General features: G+C 49.5%; 1 protein-coding gene across 1 annotated transcript in view; it reads left to right on the forward strand.

Moving 5' to 3' along the window:
• macf1b (microtubule actin crosslinking factor 1b) overlaps nt 1-19,123 on the forward strand; it is a 565,261-nt gene that overhangs the window by 19,348 nt on the left and 526,790 nt on the right. The window contains exon 2 of the mRNA XM_085987168.1: nt 18,179-18,778. Within this exon, the coding sequence (XP_085843294.1) occupies nt 18,236-18,778 (543 nt within the window). The 5' untranslated portion in view covers nt 18,179-18,235. The remainder of the gene's footprint in view (nt 1-18,178; nt 18,779-19,123) is intronic.

The following is a 19,123-nucleotide window of genomic DNA, read 5'->3' on the forward strand; positions in this document are numbered from 1 at the left end:
AGCCCTCTGGACTCAACATAGAGTTCAACAATTTCAGATCATAACCCCGGCCCCTATCATATATATATTTATTATCCACACTTTTTGTTTGTGCCTCCTGTTCTTCTCTCCCACATGGCAGCTGTCTTTCATTCTGCCAGCGCCATTTACACTTCATCTCGAGCCATCCTTTGTTTCTTAACCTGCCCCATTACCATCTCCTCTTGCCTTGAATATCTCTTAATGGCCTAGAAATTCAGTAAGGCCCCGCCAGGTCTTCAGTGCCCGAAATTTAGCGCTCGCCTGGATTCCCACAGCGCCCGCCTGAAATTCAGTTGCGACGGGCCAAGACGGAGGCGGGCGCTACTGCAGGGTTTGGCCGCCTCGCTTGAGGCGATGAAAGTCTATTTCAGGCGTCCAGCTGCCGCTGCGCCACCCGATGCGGTGCGGCAGGCTGGGGTAATGCAGGCCTCCTCCTTCTCTTAAGGAGGAGCTGCCTGCAGCCGTGAGATCGCCGCTGGATTCCCCCGGCAAATGAGCCCGGCACCACGGAGAAGTGCCGGGCTCGCGGGAGTCAGACAGCAATGCCGCGGGGGGGTGGTGCAGGAGTCCGGGGAGGGAGGTGCGGCCATGCGGCCGCCAGGAAAGCGGCCGGCCGCCCCTCTGCCTTTATGCGCCGGCCTCTCGGAGCTGCAAGGCCCCGTTTTCCAAACGTTGTTTGCGGCCGCTGCGGGCGAGGCGGCCGCAACTGAATTTGGCCTTCAGAACGGAATCGCGTTGGAACCGGGGCGCTGCGCACACCGATGACGTCATTGGTGCCGGCGCAGCGCTACCGGCTAATGCCGATGTTAGGGCCCAACTTAATTTCGGACACTAAAAAACTTCCGGCGCAACCCAATCTTTCGCCCCTAAGTGGGCGCAAACGCAACTGAATTTCTAGGCCATGTCTCTTACCCTCTCCTGCCTTCTATCCTATCACAGACCTTCCCTTTTGTTCTTTCATCCCCTCCCCCATTTCCCAGCCTCTACACTTGCTTAAAAATCTGTTCCATTTCCTGCATTTTTCCAGTTCTGACGAAAGGTCATCGACCTGAAACGTTAACTCTGGTTCTCTCTTCGCAGATGCTGCCTGACCTGCTGAGTATCTCCAGCATTTTCTGTTTTTATATTGTATAAAACACTCGTTAGTTAGGCCACAGCTAGAGTACTGCGTGCAGTTCTGGTCACCACATTAAAGGAAGGATGTGATTGCACTAGAAAGGGTGCAGAGGAGATTTACGAGGATGTTGCCGGGTGTAGAGAATCTTAGCTATGAGGAAAGATTGGATAGGCTGGGGTTGTTTTCTTTGGAACAGAGGAGGCTGAGGGGAGATGTTATTGAGGCGTATAAAATTATGAGGGGCCTAGATAGAGTGGATAGGAAGGAACTATTCCCCTTAGCAGAGGGGTCAACAACCAGGGAGCATAGATTTAAAGTGATTGGTGGAAGGCTTAGAGGGGATTTGAGGAGAAATGTTTTCACCCAGAGGGTTGTGAGGGTCTGGAACTCGCTGCCTGAAAGGGTGGTAGAGGCAGGAACCCTAACCACATTTAAAAAGTACTTGGATGTGCACTTGGGATGCTGTAACCTGCAGGGCTATGGACCAAGAGCTGGGTAGTGGGATTAGGCTGGAGAGCTCTTTGTCGGCCGGCGCGGACACGATGGGCCGAATGGCCTCCTTCTGTGCTGTAAATTTCTATGATAGTTATCCAATTCTCTTTTGAAAGCTGTGATTGAATCTGCCTCCACCGCCTCAGGCAGTGCATTCCGGATCCTAACCACTCGCTGCATAAAAAAGTTTTCCTCATGTCGCCTTTGGACCTTCTGCCAATCACCTTCAATCTGTGTCCTCTGGTTCTCGACCCTTCCGCCAATGGGAACAGTTTCTCTCTATCTACTCTGTCCAGACCCCTCATGAATTTGAACACCTCTATCAAATCTCCTCTCAACATTCTCTGCTCTAAGAAGAACAACCCCAGTTTCTGCAGTCTAGTCATGTAACTGAAGTCCCTCATCCCTCGAATCATTCTCGTAAATCTTTTCTGCACCCTTTCTAATGCCTTCACACCCTTCCTAAAGTGTGCTGCCCAGAACTGGACACAGTATCTAGTTGAGGGCGAACCAGTTTTTTATACAGGTTCATCATAACGTCCTTGCTTTATTAATATCTCTTTGTAACTTTCTTAATATCTTTGTAATTTAAGACTTCCATCTTACAATCAACGTTCCCTCGCCGCTCTCTGCCTGTCCCACGTAGGCCGGGATAGACTTTTTCAATTTCAAATTTGCGAAACAGTGAATGGGCCGCGCAGCCCCGCCTTAAAGGGGCTGCGCAACAAAAACAATTACGGGGAACATTGCCTACAATGCCGCCTATCTTTGTGTCATCACCAAACTTGCATATGTGGCTCTCTATCCCATCATCTAAGTGAAAAGATTTCTCCTCATCTCCCCTCTAGATATTTTACCAATGATTTTAAATCCATGATCTCTAGTTATTGACCCACTCGCCAGAGGGAATATTTTTTCCCTATTTACTCGATCAAAACCTCTCATCATCTTGAAAAGCTCTATTAGGTCACCTCTTAATCTTCTTTGTTCCGAGGAGAACAGTCCAAACTTTTCCAGCCTCTCCTCATAACTGAAGTCCCTCATCCCTGGTAACCCACCTCTGCACCCTCTCTAAGGCCTTTACATCTTTCCTGAAGTGTGGGGCCCAGAATTGACAACAATACTCCAGCTGGGGCCTAACCAGTGATTTATAAAGTCCTAGTGTGATCTCTTTGCTTTTATATTCTATTCCTCTATTTATAAACCCCAGTAACCCATTTGCTTTTTGACCACCTCATCAACTTGCCCTGCCACCTTTAAGGATCTGTGTATATGGACACCAAGGCCTCTCTGCTCATCGACACTTTTCAGAATCGTGCCTTTTATAGTTCACTGTCTTTCCACATTGGCCCTCCCAAAGTGCATTACTTCATACTTCTCCACATTGAACTCAATCTGCCCATTTCACCATCCTGTCTGTCATCCTGAAGCTTATAACTAATCTCATCATCTACTACTTTGCCAAGTTTCAGATCATCGGCAAACTTTATAATGCTGCTCCCTACACCCAAGTCTAGGTCGTTTATAAAAATTGCAGAGTAATGACTCAAAACGGACCCTAGGGGACCACCACTGTAAACCACCTCCCAGTTTGAAAAACATCCATCCACCACCACCCTTCGCTTCCAGTCACTGAGCTAATTCCGTATCCATACTGCCACTTCCCCTTAATTCCATGGGCTTCTTAACAAGCCTCTTGTGTGGCACTTTGTCAAATGCCTTCTGAAAGTCCATATATACAGCATCTACTGTACTACCTTGACCAACCTTAGAGTCATAGAGTTATACAGCACAGAAAGAGGCCCTTCAGCCCATTGTGTCTGCGCCGTCCATCAAGCCCTGTCTATTCTAATTCAATTTTCCAGCACTTGGTCCGTAGCCTTGTATGCTATGGCTTTTCAAGTGCTCTTCTAAATGCTTCTTGAATGTTGTGAGGGTTCCTGCCTCTACCACCCTTTCAGGCAGTGAGTTCCAGATTCCAACCACCCTCTGGGTGAAAAAGTTTTTCCTCAAATCCCCTCTAAACCTCCTGCCCCTTACCTTGAAACTATGCCCCCTGGTTATTGACCCCTCTACTAAGGGGAAAAGTTCCTTTCTATCTACCCTATCTATGCCCCTCATAATTTTGTACACCTCAATCAGGTTCCCCCTCAGCCTTCTCTGCTCTAAGGAAAACAACCCCAGCCTGTCCAGTCTCTCTTCATAGCTGAAGAGCCCCAGCCCAGGTAACGTCCTCTGCACCCTCTCCAATGCAATCACATCCTTCCTATAGTGTGGCGACCAGAACTGCACACAGTATTCCAGCTGTGGCCTAACCAGTGCTTTGTACAGATCCATCATAACCTCCCTGCACTTATATCTTATATTCTATGCCTCAGCTAATGAAGGCAAGTATCCCATATGTCTTTTTAACCACCTTACCTACCTGTCCTGCTTCCTTCGGGGATCTATGTACATGCACACCAAGGTCCCTCTGATCCTCTGTCCTTCCTAGGGTCCTACCATTCATTGTGTATTCCCTTGCCTTGTTAGTCCTCCCAAAATGCATCACCTCACACTTTTCAGATTTAAATTCCATTTGCCACTGTTCTGCCCATCTGACCATCTCTAGATGTCCTAGGGGGAGTGTTTGCTAGTGCTGTTGGGGAGGATTTAAACTAAAATGGCAGGGGCTTGGGAACCTGTGCAGGGAGACAGAGGAAAGGGAAGCAAGGATAGAAGCAATAGACAGGAAGGAGAAAAGCAAAAGTGGCAGTCAGAGAAATCAAGGGTGTAAATCAAACATGGCCACAGTAAATAATAATTCTAAAAGGTCTAAGAGTGTTAAAAAAACAAGCCTGAAGGCTTTGGCCTAGAAATTCAGTTGTTTGTGCCAGCGATTAGCGCCTAAAGAGCCCGAGAATTGGGGGGTTACCCAATGTTCGGGCGGGCGCAATGAAGATAGCGACACCTCCCATATTGAGTATCCATTTAGCACCTGCGCTAACTCTTAGTGCGCGCCCACATGCGCAGGCAGATCATGACGTCATTTCAGTGTGCAACGCCTTTTTGGCACCCCTGACCGGATATTCGGTGGCGCCCGGAACCTTTCCACCTGGCGCTATTAGTGACAGTTGGATGGAACGTTCCCAGGCCCTTCTCGGAGTCGGGGGGCGCTATTTAAAGGGCCCCCTGCACCATGGGGAAGTCCGCAATAGCAGCGAATCCCTGAGCGCGCTCCGCCTGCTTCTCCAGGGTCACAGGGAAGGTGATTAATTGACGCCTCCTTCTATAGAGGGCAGCTGTCACTTGCCGGATGCAACAATGCACTGCAAATTGAGATATATTTGCGATGTCCCCAGTGGCTGACTGAAAGGATCCGCTGGCGTAAAAGTTCAGGGCAACAGTCACTTTGACGGCCACCGACAGAGAGGTCCTGCACCGTAGACGCGGCTGCAGATCTTCAGCAAGCAGGTGGCACAGCTCAGTCACAACCTCCTTACCGAATCTGAGCCTTCGCAGACACTGCTCCTCCGACATGGTAAGGTATGACACCTGCTGCCTGAAAACCCTCGCAGCGTATCGTCGGATTGGGCGACCTCCATTGCCCCTCCTCCTTCTGGCCAATCCCGGCCCTCTCTCCTGCCGTCTCAGTGCCCCTTCCAAGTGTCCGGCCATGAGGACGTTCCCCTCCAAAGCAGCTCCCATTGCTATGCCAGACGGGCAACCCGCAGTAATGTCTAGCGCTCCAACTGCTCTGGACAGGGCTGCAGGTCCCAAGTCTCCAAAGGCTAAATCCGAAAAATACTGTGCAACAGTAGTTCACCAACTCTCTCCAGCAACGATCAGAATGAACAGGCCAAGTGGCTGCAGCTTTTATACTAGAGCTGTCCCCTTTAAATAGCGCCCCATGACTCCGAGAAGGGCCTGGGAACGTTCCATCCAACTGTCACTAATAGCGCCAGGTGGAAAGGTTCCGGGTGCCACCGAATATCCGGTCGGGGCGCCAAAAAGGCGTTGCACACTGAAATGACGTCATGATCTGCCTGCGCACGTGGGCGCGCACTAAGAGTTAGCGCAGGCGCTAAATGGATACTCAATATGGGAGGTGTCGCTATCTTCATTGCGCCCGCCCGAACATTGGGTAACGCCCCAATTCTCGGGCTCTTTAGGCGCTAATCGCTGGCGCAAACAACTGAATTTCTAGGCCAAAGCCTTCAGGCTTGTTTTTTTAACACTCTTAGACCTTTTAGAATTATTATTTACTGTGGCCATGTTTGATTTACACCCTTGATTTCTCTGACTGCCACTTTTGCTTTTCTCCTTCCTGTCTATTGCTTCTATCCTTGCTTCCCTTTCCTCTGTCTCCCTGCACAGGTTCCAAGCCCCTGCCATTTTAGTTTAAATCCTCCCCAACAGCACTAGCAAACACTCCCCCTAGGACATCTAGAGATGGTCAGATGGGCAGAACAGTGGCAAATGGAATTTAAATCTGAAAAGTGTGAGGTGATGCATTTTGGGAGGACTAACAAGGCAAGGGAATACACAATGAATGGTAGGACCCTAGGAAGGACAGAGGATCAGAGGGACCTTGGTGTGCATGTACATAGATCCCTGAAGGAAGCAGGACAGGTAGGTTTGCCCGCCACCCCGGCAGAAGAGCTTTACAACAGCAGCCATCAGGCGACCAGGAACATTGTGGCGCACACTATTGGTGTGCTCAAACAGCGTTTCCGCTGTCTAGACCATTCGGGGGGAGCCCGGCAGTGCTCGCCGGAGCAAGTGGGTCGCATCATCGTCGTTTGCTGCATGCTCCACAACTTGGCCATTCGACAAACCCAGCCAATGCCAGCCGACCCTCAAGGTCCAGCAGAGCAGGTGGACGAGGAGGAGGAGGAGGAGGAGGAGGAGGAGGAAGAGTAGGCGGACGAGGAGGAGGAGGAGGAGGAGGAAGATGGGAGGGCTCCTGAAACTGGAAGGGCCGTCCGTCAGAGGCTCATAAGGACTCGGTTCTAGGCCCCTCTGACGGAATTATGGGTGTCATTCGTCCTGCGCACTTCAGATCGTACAAAGCCTATGAAGGCCACCATGAGTGTAAAGAGTTACGAGTACCATTGTAAATAAAACTTTTTCTTTATTGTCAAAAAAGTGCTTCCTTCCAGCATAACAACGTCATGTCAACAGAAACCATAACTAACAAAATAACAGTTAACTCTCTGGCAAAGCCGCAAAACTAAACCAACCATCACAAACAATCACAACAGGTGAGGGCGTCCTTGAATTTGGAGAAAGAAACGTCTCAGCAACTCCCTCTACTGCTGGCCCCTTGATGGAGACCGACTTCTCTTTCACGGTCGGCCCCTTCCCTCCCTGCTGCTCCTACGTAATTGAACCCCAGTGGCGGTGTCAAGGCTGGGGGACGCCTGCTGACTGTCTGGAAGCGCAGAAGCCCCTGAGGGACGGGCTGGACGACCTCTGGGCTTGGAGGGTGCGGAGGCTGGCTGCTTGATCTGGCCATGGCTGGAAGCAGTGTGCACTGCAGGTGGTGGCAGCTGCACTGCAGACGTTCCAGCGGTGGCAAGAGCAATGGTCACCTGCCGAGAGAGGACACCTGCACCATGGTCGGAGGACACACTGTCTCTCTAAGGGGACCGGTTCGGCTCATCCGCCACAATCGACTGCTCCACTGCTTCCTGGCCTCGTGTGTTACTGGAAGGGCCCGGGGTGATCCTAGCTGATGCAGTGAGAGTTCGCGTTGCCTCAATCTGGGTGTGGACGAGGCCAGCAAGTGACTGTGTGGCAGCAGTGAGGACCTGTGTGGCAGGTGCCAGTGCTTCGGAGAAGCCCTGGACAGTTCTTTCCATTGCTTCGGACAAGGCCGGAGCAGTCCATTCCACTGCCTCGGACAGGCCCTGGACAGACCTTTCCAGGGATTGTCCGAAGCTCTGAACAGTCCTTTCCATAGCGGCCTCGAAGCCCTGGACACTCCTCTCCATTGCTGCCCCAAAGCCCTGGACAGTCCTTATTATGTCCGTGTGTAATTGAGACACGGACTGCAGGAGTTGGTTATAACAGGTCTTTACTGAGTGGAGACAAACTGGAACTACTATGCAAAAGTTACTACACAGGCTTATATACAGGGGTGGTCACCACTGGTACTGCAGTATACAGGGGCTGCAGAATATAGTTCCTTCTGCAAAGTACATACACTACAGTCCTCTCCATTGCTGCCCCAAAGTCTAGCACACTCTTTGCCAGTGTTTCTATCGACTGAGGCATCCTCCCCACTGCAGCCATAAGCTCAGTGTGCTTGAGCCGGGCCTGGGTGCTCATTTCAGCCAGGCTACGCACCTCCTCTGCACTCCGTGCAGCAGTCATCGTTCCCTGCCTTGCTCTCCGGGGAGCCGGTGCCCGAACTTGCCTACCCCCCTCGCGTTGATGCAGGCCGCTTGTTCCGGCAACTGGTTCCTCATCAGAGCCCCGCCCCCTCCCCTCCAGGGAACTACTATCCCCAGTCTGCAGATGTGAAGGCTCCCCTGCGGCTGGAACGGATGGTGTGACTTCCTCCTGATCCTCGCCTCCGGAGGCACTGGCACTGGCAGCTTCAGGGCGCGGATCCCGAGCTGGTGATGCAGCATCTGAAAGCAAGGAGGTGGAAGAGTGGCTTTAGCAAAAGGACCGGTTGGCAGCAAGGCATGCCAGATTGCGGCAAGGCTCTGACATGGCTCCACAGTGAGAAAGCATGCTGGCGGGGGGACCAAGTGGAAGGAGACAGCTGTAAAAGGTGAGAACATTACCATCGCTGTCGACAATGGGGCTGGCAGCTGCAGTGGTAACAGGACCACTCAGACGTCCTCCAAGAATCTGGTGCACTCTCTCCTCAAGATCCGTCAGAGTGACCACTTGTGGAGGTCCTCCACCGGTTCGAAGCTGGTCTTTGCGAATCTTTGCCAGCTTGGACTGCAGTGGAAAGAAGGGGAAGTTATGTTACATGATGCCCTGAGTGATCATCTCATGCCCCCCATGGTGGAAGAGCCCTTACATGATGCCCTGAGTGATCATCTCATGCCCCCCATGGTGGAAGAGCCCTTACATGATGCCCTGAGTGATCATCTCATGCCCCCCATGGTGGAAGAGCCCTTACATGATGCCCTGAGTCAAATGTGCATGTGTGTGCCCAGAAAGGGCCATGGGTGCTTGCTGACACATGGCCATTGGGGCATCGCGCACCCTGTAGCCATAAAGTCAGGTGCAGATGGAGGGAATCAGAAGTTTGCATAAACACCACTCACCCTCACGACCCGAGTGAGGTCGTTGAATTTCTTCCTGCACTGTACAGGGCTCCTGGTCACCATGCTGCTGGAGTTGACCCTCTGAGAAACATCCCTCCAAGCTCGGCGGTATTCCTTTTGATTCGGCCTCCTGCCATTGTCTTGATACAGAACATCGCGACGGCGCTCCACTGCGGCCACCAATTGCTCCAGAGCCTCATTGCTGAAGCGCTCTGCTCTCTGTCTCACCTTCTCCATCTGGTCCAAGTATTTTGCGCCAGAGAAGGGCCTGTTCTGAGGCCTACAAGGCGCTGAGTGTGGAAGCTGAGGCTGACTGACCCACCCCTTTAAGAGCCGGCCGGCGCCTGGAAGTCTCGTGGTTATCGGTAATTGAGAGCACCTGCGCTGCGCCCGTCCGCGCCGATATTGGGTTGCGCTGGAAGTTTAGCGCCTTAGGAGTCCCGCGCAACGTCTGAATTCGCGCCTCAATCACCTTTGGGGGCGATGCAACCCAATATCGTGCCAGGCGGCGATAAGTTGCGTCTGGCTATAAACTTTGTGCAGCGCCAGTTCTAACGCCTCAAGCGGGGCTATACCCAATTTCTAGGCCTTTGTGTCTTAATACAAAGAACATTCGTAATAAGGTGGATGAATTAGCTGCCCAAATAGATGTAAATGGATATGATATAATTGGGATTACGGAGACATGGCTCCAGGGTGACCAAGGCTGGGAATTCAACATCCAGGGGTATTCAATATTCAGGAAAGACAGGCAAAAAGGAAAAGGAGGTGGTAGCATTGCTGGTTAAAGAGGAGATTAACACAATAGTAAGGAAGGATATTAGCTCTGATGATGTGGAATCTGTATGGGTAGAGCTGAGAAATACCAAGGGGCAGAAAACATTAGTGGGAGTTGTATACAGACCCCCAAACAGTAATGCTGAGGTTGGGGATGGCATTAAATGGGAAATTAGAGACACGTGTCATAAGGGCACAGCAGTTATCATGGATGACTTTAATCTACATATAGATTGGGCTAACAAAATTAGTAACAATACTGTGGAGGAGGAATTCCTGGAGTCTATACGGGATGGTTTCCTGGACCAATATGTCGAGGAACCAACCAGAGATCAGGCCATCTTAGACTGGGTATTATGTAATGAGAAAGGATTAATTAGCAATCTTGTTGTGCAGAATAGTTTGGAGAATAGCTAATGTAACCCCACTATTTAAATAAGGTGGTAGAGCGAAAATGGGGAATTATAGACCGGTACGAAAACAAGCTGGCGGAAAATATAAAAACTAACTCCAAAAGCTTTTATAAATATATCAAAAGGAAAAGACTGGTGAAAACCAAAGTTGGTCCATTGCAGTCAGATACGGGGGAATATATAATGGGAAATAAGGAAATGGCAGATCAACTAAATGCATACTTTGGGTCAGTCTTTACGAAGGAAGACACAAAAAACCTCCCTGGGATATCGGGAAAAATAGGGACATTGGCAAAGGAGGAACTGACGCAAATCAATATCTCTAAGGATATGGTGTTAAGGAAGCTAAAGGGATTGAAGGTGGACAAATCCCCAGGGCCTGATAACATGCATCCTAGGGTACTGAAGGAGGTGGCCCTAGAGATAGCGGATGCACTAAGGATGATTTTTCAGAATTCATTAGACTCGGGAACAGTGCCGATGGATTGGAGGGTAGCTAACGTTACCCCACTATTCAAAAAGGGGGGTAGGGAAAAAGCAGGTAATTACAGACCTGTAAGCCTTACATCAGTTGTGGGCAAAATGCTGGAGTCCATCATTAAGGATGAAATAGCGGAGCACTTAGCAAATGGGGACAGGATAGGACAGAGTCAACATGGATTTACAAAGGGTAAATCGTGCTTGACTAATCTATTGGAATTTTTTGAGGGAGTAACTGGTAGAATAGATGGGGGAGAGCCAGTAGATGTGGTGTACCTGGACTTCCAAAAGGCCTTCGATAAGGTCCCACATAAAAGATTAGCATGGAAAATTGAGGCTCATGGGATAAAGGGGAAAGTTTTGGCGTGGATAGGGAACTGGCTGTCAGATAGAAAACAGAGAGTTGGAATAAACGGCTCATTTTCTGAATGGCAGGCAGTAACAAGTGGGGTACCACAGGGATCTGTCCTGGGCCCCCAGCTGTTCACAATTTACATTAATGACCTGGATCAGGGAGTCGGATGCAGCATTTCCAAATTTGCAGACGACACTAAACTAGGAGGTGGGGTGGGCTCAGAGGAAGAGACCAGGAAGCTCCAGAGCGATTTGGACAGACTGGGCGATTGGGCGGATAAATGGCAGATGCACTATAATGTGGACAAGTGCGAAGTTATCCACCTTGGGTGCAGGAACGGGAGGGCAAATTATTATTTAAATGGCAATAGATTGGGAGAGGGGGAAGTACAGAGAGACCTGGGTGTTCTTGTACACCAGTCACTGAAGGCGAGCATGCAGGTGCAACAGGCGGTCAAGAAGGCAAACGGTATGCTGGCCTTCATAGCAAAAGGGTTAGAATACAGGAACAGGGATACCTTGCTGCAGCTGTACAGGGCACTGGTGAGACCACACCTCGAGTACTGTGTACAGTTTTGGTCGCCTCATCTGAGGAAGGATGTTCTTGCCATGGAGGGGGTGCAGCGGCGATTCACCAGGCTGATACCAGGAATGGCGGGAATGACCTATGAGGAGAGACTATGTAGTTTAGGGATGTACACACTGGAGTTTAGGAGATTGAGAGGGGACCTCATAGAAGTGTATAAAATTCTGACAGGTCTAGACAGACTGGATGCAGAAGGAATGTTTCCCTTGGCGGGTGAGAACAGAACTAGAGGACATAATTTAAGGATAAGGGCTAAACCATTTAGGACAGAGATGAGGGGGAATTTCTTCACTCAGAGAGTGGTGAACCTGTGGAACTCATTGCCACAGAGGGCAGTGTACGCCAGCTCATTAAATATATTTAAGAGGGAATTAGATATATTTCTACGGGCAAAAGGGGTTAAGGGTTACGGAGAGAAGGCGGGGACGGGATACTGAATTAAAGGATCAGCCATGATCTCATTAAATGGCGGAGCAGGCACGAAGGGCCGAATGGCCTACTCCTGCTCCTATCTTCTATGTATCTATGTAAGCCTGACATTGGTAGTGGGGAAAATGCTAGAGTCCATTATAAAAGATGTAATAGCAGAGCACTTGGAAAACAGTGACAGGATCGGACAAAGTCAACATGGATTTACAAAAGGTAAATCGTGCTTGACTAATCTACTGGAATTTTTTGAGGATGTAACTGGTAGAATAGATGAGGGAGAACCAGTGGATGTGGTGCATTTGGACTTTCAGAAGGCTTTCGATAAGGTCCCGCATAAGAGATTGGCATGTAAAGTTAAAGCACATGGGATTGGGGGTAAGGTACTGACTTGGATAGAGAACTGGTTGGCAGACAGGAAGCAAAGAGTTGGAATAAACGGGTCTTTTTCCGAGTGGCAGGCAGTTACTAGTGGGGTACTGCAGGGATCGGTGCTAGGACCCCAGCTATTCACAATATATATTAATGATCTAGACGAGGGAACTAGATGTAATATCTCCAAGTTTGCAGGTGACACAAAGCTGGGTGGACGTGTGTGCTGTGAGGAGGATGCCGAGAAGCTCCAGTATGATTTGAACAGATTGGGTGATTGGGCAGATGCAGTATAATGTGGATAAATGTGAGGTTATCCACTTTGGTGGCAAAAACAGGAAGGGAGATTATTATCTGAGCGGCAATAGATTGGGAGAAGGGGAAGTGAAACGAGACCTGGGTGTCCTTATGCACCAGTCGCTGAAGGTAAACATGCAGGTGCAGCAGGCGGTTAAGAAGGCAAATGATATGTTGGCCTTCATAGCGAGAGGATTCGAGTACAGGAACAAGGATGTCTTGCTGCAGTTGTACAGGGCCTTGGCGAGACCACACCTTAAGTATTGTGTGCAGTTTTGGTCACCTTATCTGAGGAAGGATGTTCTTGCCATGGAGTGCAGCGAAGATTCTCCAGACTGATACCTGGGATGGAAGGAATGACGTATGAGGAGAGATTGGGTCGATTGGGCTTATATTAGCTGGAGTTTAGAAGAATGAGAGGGGATCTCATTGAAACTTATGAAATTCTAACAGGAGTAGACAGACTAGATGCAGGAAGGATGTTCCTGATGGCGGGGGAGTCCAGAACCAGGGGTCACAGTCTAAAGATAAGGGGTAAGCCATTTAGGACTGAGATGAGGAGGAATTTCTTCACCCAGAGAGCGGTGAACCTGTGGAATTCTCTACCACAGAAGGCAGTTGAGGCCAATTCATTAAATGTATTCAAGAAGGAGTTGGATATATTTGTTAAGGCTAAAGGGATATGGGGAGAAAGCAGGGACAGGGTACTGAATTTGGATGATCAGCCATGATCTCATTAAATGGCGGAGCAGGCTCGAGGGACCGAATGGCTTACTCCTGCTCCTATCTTCTATGTTTCTATCCCGTCTATAGCATCCTGTAGCCCGAGGCTTCCCTCCTCGCTATTTACCACTCCACCAATTTTCGTTTCATCTGCAAACTTACTGATCATACCTCCTACATTCATATCTAAATCATTAATGTACACTACAAACAGCAAAGGACCCAGCACCGATTCCTGCGGTACACCACTGGACACAGGCTTCCATTCATAAAAACGACCTTCGACCATCACCCTCTGCCTCCTGCCACTAAGCCAATTTTGGATCCAATGTGCCAAATTGCCCTGGATCCTATGGGCTCTTGCCTTCTTGACCAATCTTCCATGTGGAACTTTGTCAAAAGCCTTACATCAACTGCACTACCCTCATCCACACACCTAGTCACCCCCTCAAAATTCAATCAAATTGGTTAGACATGTTCTCCCCCTAACAAAGCCATGCTGACTATCCTTGATTAATTTCTGCCTCTCCAAGTGGTGACTAATTCTGTCCCTCAGAATTTTTTCCAATAATTTCCCTACCACTGATGTTAGGCTCACTGGCCTGTAATTCCCTGGTTTATCCCTACTACCCTTCTTGAAAAATGGTACTACATTAGCTGTTCTCCAGTCCTCTGGCACCTCCCCTGTGGCCAGAGAGGTTCTGAAAATTTGTGTCAGAGCCCCTGCAATCTCCTCCCTTGCCTCACACAGCAGCCTGGGATACATCCCATCAGGGCCTAGGGATTTATCCACTTTTAAGCCCGCTAAAACCGCTAGTACCTCCTCCCTCTCAATACTAATTTGTTCAAGTATATCACAATCCCCCTGCTTGATTTCTATGCCTACATCACCCTTCTCCATAGTGAACACAGATGCAAAATATTCATTTAAAACCTCACCTACATCTTCCGGCTCTACACACAGATTTGCCACTTTGGTCCCCAGTGGGCCCTACTCTTTCCCTGGTTACCCTCTTGCCCTTAATATACTTATAAAACACCGTGGGATTTTCCTTTATTTTGCCCCCCAGTGTATTTCATGCCCCCTCTTTGCTCTCCTAATTTATTTTTTAAGTACCCCCCTGCACTTTCTATACTCCTCTAGGGCCTCCAATGTTTTTAGTCCTTTGTATCTGCCAAAAGCCTCCCTTTTTTTCCTAATCCATTCTTGTATATCCCTTGACATCCAGGGTTCCCTGGGCTTGTTGGTCCCACCCTTGACCTTTATGGGAACATGTTGGCGTTGTACTCTCTCTATTTCCTTTCTGAAAGACTCCCACTGCTCTGATGTGGATTTTCCTACAAGTAGCTGATCCCAATCCACTTTGGCCAGATCCTGCCTTATCATATTAAAATCGGCCTTTCCCCAATTTAGAACCTTTATTTCCGGTCCATCTTTGTCCTTTTCCATTACTACCTTAAATCTCACCGAATAATGGTCACTGTCACCAAAATGTTCTCCTACTGACACTTCTACCACTTGCCCGGCTACATTCCCTAGAATTATGTCCAGTACCGCCCCCTCTCTTGTAGGACTTTCGACATGCTGGTTCAAAAAGCTCTCCTGGATGCACTTTAAGAATTCCACACCCTCTAAGCCTTTCACACTCTGACTATCCCAGTTAATATTGGGGAAGTTGAAATCCCCTACTATTATTACCCTATTATTTCTACACTTGTCTGAGATTAGCCTACATATCTGTTCCTCTATCTCCCCCTGACTGTTTGGGGGCCTATAGTACACTCCCAGCAAAGTGCTTGTCCCCTTTTTGTTTTTAAGTTCTACCCATATGGCCTCATTAGAGGAACCTGTTAATATATCATGTCTCCTTACAGCAGTAATTGACTCCTTGATTAAAATTGCGACACCCCCTCCTCTTTTACACCCCCCTCTGTCTCGCCTGAAGATTCTATACCCCGGAATATTGAGCTGCCAGTCCTGCCCCTCCCTCAACCATGTCTCTGTGATAGCAACAATATCATACTCCCATTTGTTCATCAACACCTTCAATTCATCTGCCTTACTCGAAAGGCTCCTAGCATTAAAATGAATGCCATCCAGCCTTGCCATACTCCCTTGTGCCATTACATATTTGCTCTGCCCTCCAGGTTGACTTGTTTTTTCCTCTATATTTGGTTGTGCATCACCCCCTACTATAGCTCCACTCCGTATCCCATCCCCCTGCCAAGTTAGTTTAAACCCCCCGCAACAGTACTAGCAAACCTCCCTGCATGGATGTTGGTCCTGTTCCGGTTCAGGTGCAACCCGTCCGACTTGTACAGGTCCCACCTTCCCCAGAAGCAGATCCAGTGATCCAGGAAACTAAAGCCCTCCCTCCTGCACCAACCTTCCCTGTTAACTCGTCAAAAAATTCAATCAAGTTCGTCAGACATGATTTACCTTTAACAAATCCATGCTGGCTCTCCTTGATTAACCCATTCCTTTCCAAATAAAAGGTTATCTTGTCCCTGATAATGGTTTCCAATAATTTGCCTACCTCTGATGTTAGGCTGACTGGGCTGTAGTTTCCTGCTTAATCCCCCTCTCATTTCTTGAATAGTATAACATTAGCACCCCTCCAGTCCTCTGGCACTGCTCCTGTATCCAACGAGGGTTGAAAGATTGTGACCAGAGCCTCTGCTATTTCTACCTTTGCTCCTTTCAACAACCTCGGATGCATTCCATCCGGACCAGGCGACTTACCAACTTTCAGTAATGCTAATCTTTTTAGTACATCTTCTCTAACTATTACTATCCTGCCCATAACTTCCTCTCTCTTAGTGTAACCTTCACATCATTCACAGCCTTTGTGAATGTTTATAAAAAGTTTTCGGGCTCAACTTAATGTTGCCTGCTAATCTTTTCTCATAACCTCTCTTTGCCTCCCGTAATAGCTTTTCCAATTCCCTCCTGTACTTTCCATAATTTTCCTGGTTATGAACTGAATCTTGCTCCTGACATTTATCATAAGCCTCTTTTTGTGTTATATTTTAACTTTTATTTCCTTTGTCATCCAGGGTGCATTAGCTTTGGATACTCTACCTTTGCCCTTCAAAGGGACATGCCTAGTTTGTACCTGAACTAACCCTTCCCTGAATGCCATCCATTGCTCCGTTCCTGCTTTACCCTGCAATCGCCTTTTCCAATCTACCTGTGCTCGGTCTCTTCTTAAATCACTGAAATTAGCCCTTCCCCAGCTCAGCATTTCTACCTCTGATATTTTCTGGTTTCTTTCCATAATTACTCGAAACTGAATTAAGTTGTGGTGACTGTTAGCGAGATGATCTCCTACTGTAACACACTCCACTTGTCCTACTTCATTCCCCAGAACCAGATCCAACACTGCTTCCTTCCTTGTTGGACTGGAGACATATTGATCGAGATATTTATTGTTTGATGCGACACTATAGAGCGAGCTTTACTCTGTATCTAACCGGTGCTGTACCTGCCCTGGGAGTGTTTGATGGGATAGTGTAGAGGGAGCTTTACTCTGTATCTAACATGTGCTGTACCTGCCCTGGGAGTGTTTGATGGGACAGTGTAGAGGGAGCTTTACTCTGTATCTAACCCGTGCTGTACCTGCCCTGGGAGTGTTTGATGGGACAGTGTAGAGGGAGCTTTACTCTGTATCTAACCGGTGCTGTACCTGCCCTGGGAGTGTTTGATGGGATAGTGTAGAGGGAGCTTTACTCTGTATCTAACATGTGCTGTACCTGCCCTGGGAGTGTTTGATGGGACAGTGTAGAGGGAGCTTTACACTGTATCTAACCCCATGCTGTACCTGCCCTGGGAGTGTTGAATGGGACAGTGTAGAGGGAGCTTTACTCAGTATCTAACCCTGTGCTGTACCTGCCCTGGGAGTGTTTGATGGGACAGTGTAGAGGGAGCTTTACTCTGTATCTAACCCCGTGCTGTACCTGCCCTGGGAGTGTTTGATGGGACAGTGCAGAGGGAGCTTTGCTCTGTATCTAACTCGTGCTGTACCTGCCCTGGGAGTGTTTGATGGGATAGTGTAGAGGGAGCTTTACTCTGTATCTAACCCGTGCTGTACCTGCCCTGGGAGTGTTTGATGAGACAGTGTAGAGGGAGCTTTACTCTGTATCTAACCCGTGCTGTACCTGCCCTGGGAGTGTTTGATGGGGACAGTGTAGAGAGAGCTTTACTCTGTATCTAACCCATGCTGTACCTGCCCTGGGAGTGTTTACTGCCCCTCCGATAGTGCGGCGCTCCCTCAGTACTGCCCCTCCGACAGTGCGGCGCTCCCTCAGTACTGCCCCTCCGACAGTGCGGCGCTCCCTCAGTACTGCCCCTCCGACAGTGCGGCGCTCCCTCAGTACTGCCCCTCTGACAGTGCGGCGCTCCCTCAGCACTGCCCCTCCGACAGTGCAGCACTCCCTCAGTACTGCCCCTCCGACAGTGCAGCGCTCCCTCAGTACTGCCCCTCCGACAGTGCAGCGCTCCCTCAGTGCTGCCCCTCCGACAGTGCTGTGCTCCCTCAGTGCTGCCCCTCCGACAGTGCGGTGCTCCCTCAGTGCTGCGCTCCCTCAGTGCTGCCCCTCCGACAGTGCAGTGCTCCCTCAGTGCTGCCCCTCCGACAGTGCGGTGCTCCCTCAGTACTGCACTGTGAGTGTCGGCCTGGATTATGGGGCTGAATTCTCTGGAGTGGGGCTTGACACCACGACCTTTTGACTCCGCGACGAGAGTGAGACCCCCTGAATTATGCTGACTAACGGTTGCCACTTGTAGATAGAAATGTGCGGAGTTTGCAGCGGCCTTGATAATCATGAATGTTCATTTGTTTAATTGCAGGGTGAAGGGTCCGGAGCTGGTGAGAGTGTGGCATCCTCTGCAATGTGATTGGGAACGATGGGGAATTTCTCCAGTCACTCCAGCTGCCTAGGCCAACGAAGCAAGCGCTGCCCGGCCAGGTTGCTGACGGAAGGCTCTGGCGTTCAGGAGATGGGATGCCAAGCAGTGCCTGGGAATGACGGCAGTGGGTGGGAGCTGAGCAATGAAGCGATGGGGAAACTCCCCAGTCTCCAGGGGGCCTCGCTCCCAAGTGCCTGGACCTGCAGCAATGCTCTGGTTGGTTCATTGACCAATCAGAGCGATGGAGAATCGAAGGAGATCAGCGAGCTGGGGATTGTGCCGGGCGATATTTCCAGCGTTAATCCCGATGCCCTCAGGCAGTTCTGGCTGTCTGTGGGAAGGGATTGCCAGCGAGAATCTGGGAGCGCTTGGTCCTGGCAGACTGTCACTGGGCGAGAAGTTACAGAGATCACCGAGGTGACGGAGACAGTCGTGACTGAGATTATTGAAGTCACCGAGTTCCCAGTCGCAGAGAAGAGGAGAGAGTCAATGAAATCGGCAATGGCTGGGATTATGCTGAGCCGCAAAGAACCTGTGCAGGTCGACACCTGGTTTCACTGAATGTAGAGCCTTTCTCTCACACTGAACTATTCTGGAACTCTGCTGTGTAACTGGGAGAACTTACTCCCGGCATCCCAGCACCTCTCTGTCTTGCAGCTGATCAGTGGCCAATTGTTCTCTGAGCTCTTCCTCCTCACCTTCCCTCCGACCCGCACTTTCACCATCTCCGACTCTCTCTGATTCTTTCCAGGATTCCAACCTTGTCAAACTCCTCTTTCAGTCTCCACTTCCTTTACAATCCACAGGCTATATGAACATAAGAATTAGGAGCAGGAGTAGGCCGTACCCTTCTAGTTACAGCCGATAAACCCGAGCTTGCCGTCA

The sequence above is a fragment of the Somniosus microcephalus genome, chromosome 5 (genome assembly GCF_052327205.1).
Source record: "Somniosus microcephalus isolate GS21.2 chromosome 5, FLI_Smic_1.0, whole genome shotgun sequence".
Classification (NCBI taxonomy): domain Eukaryota; kingdom Metazoa; phylum Chordata; class Chondrichthyes; order Squaliformes; family Somniosidae; genus Somniosus; species Somniosus microcephalus.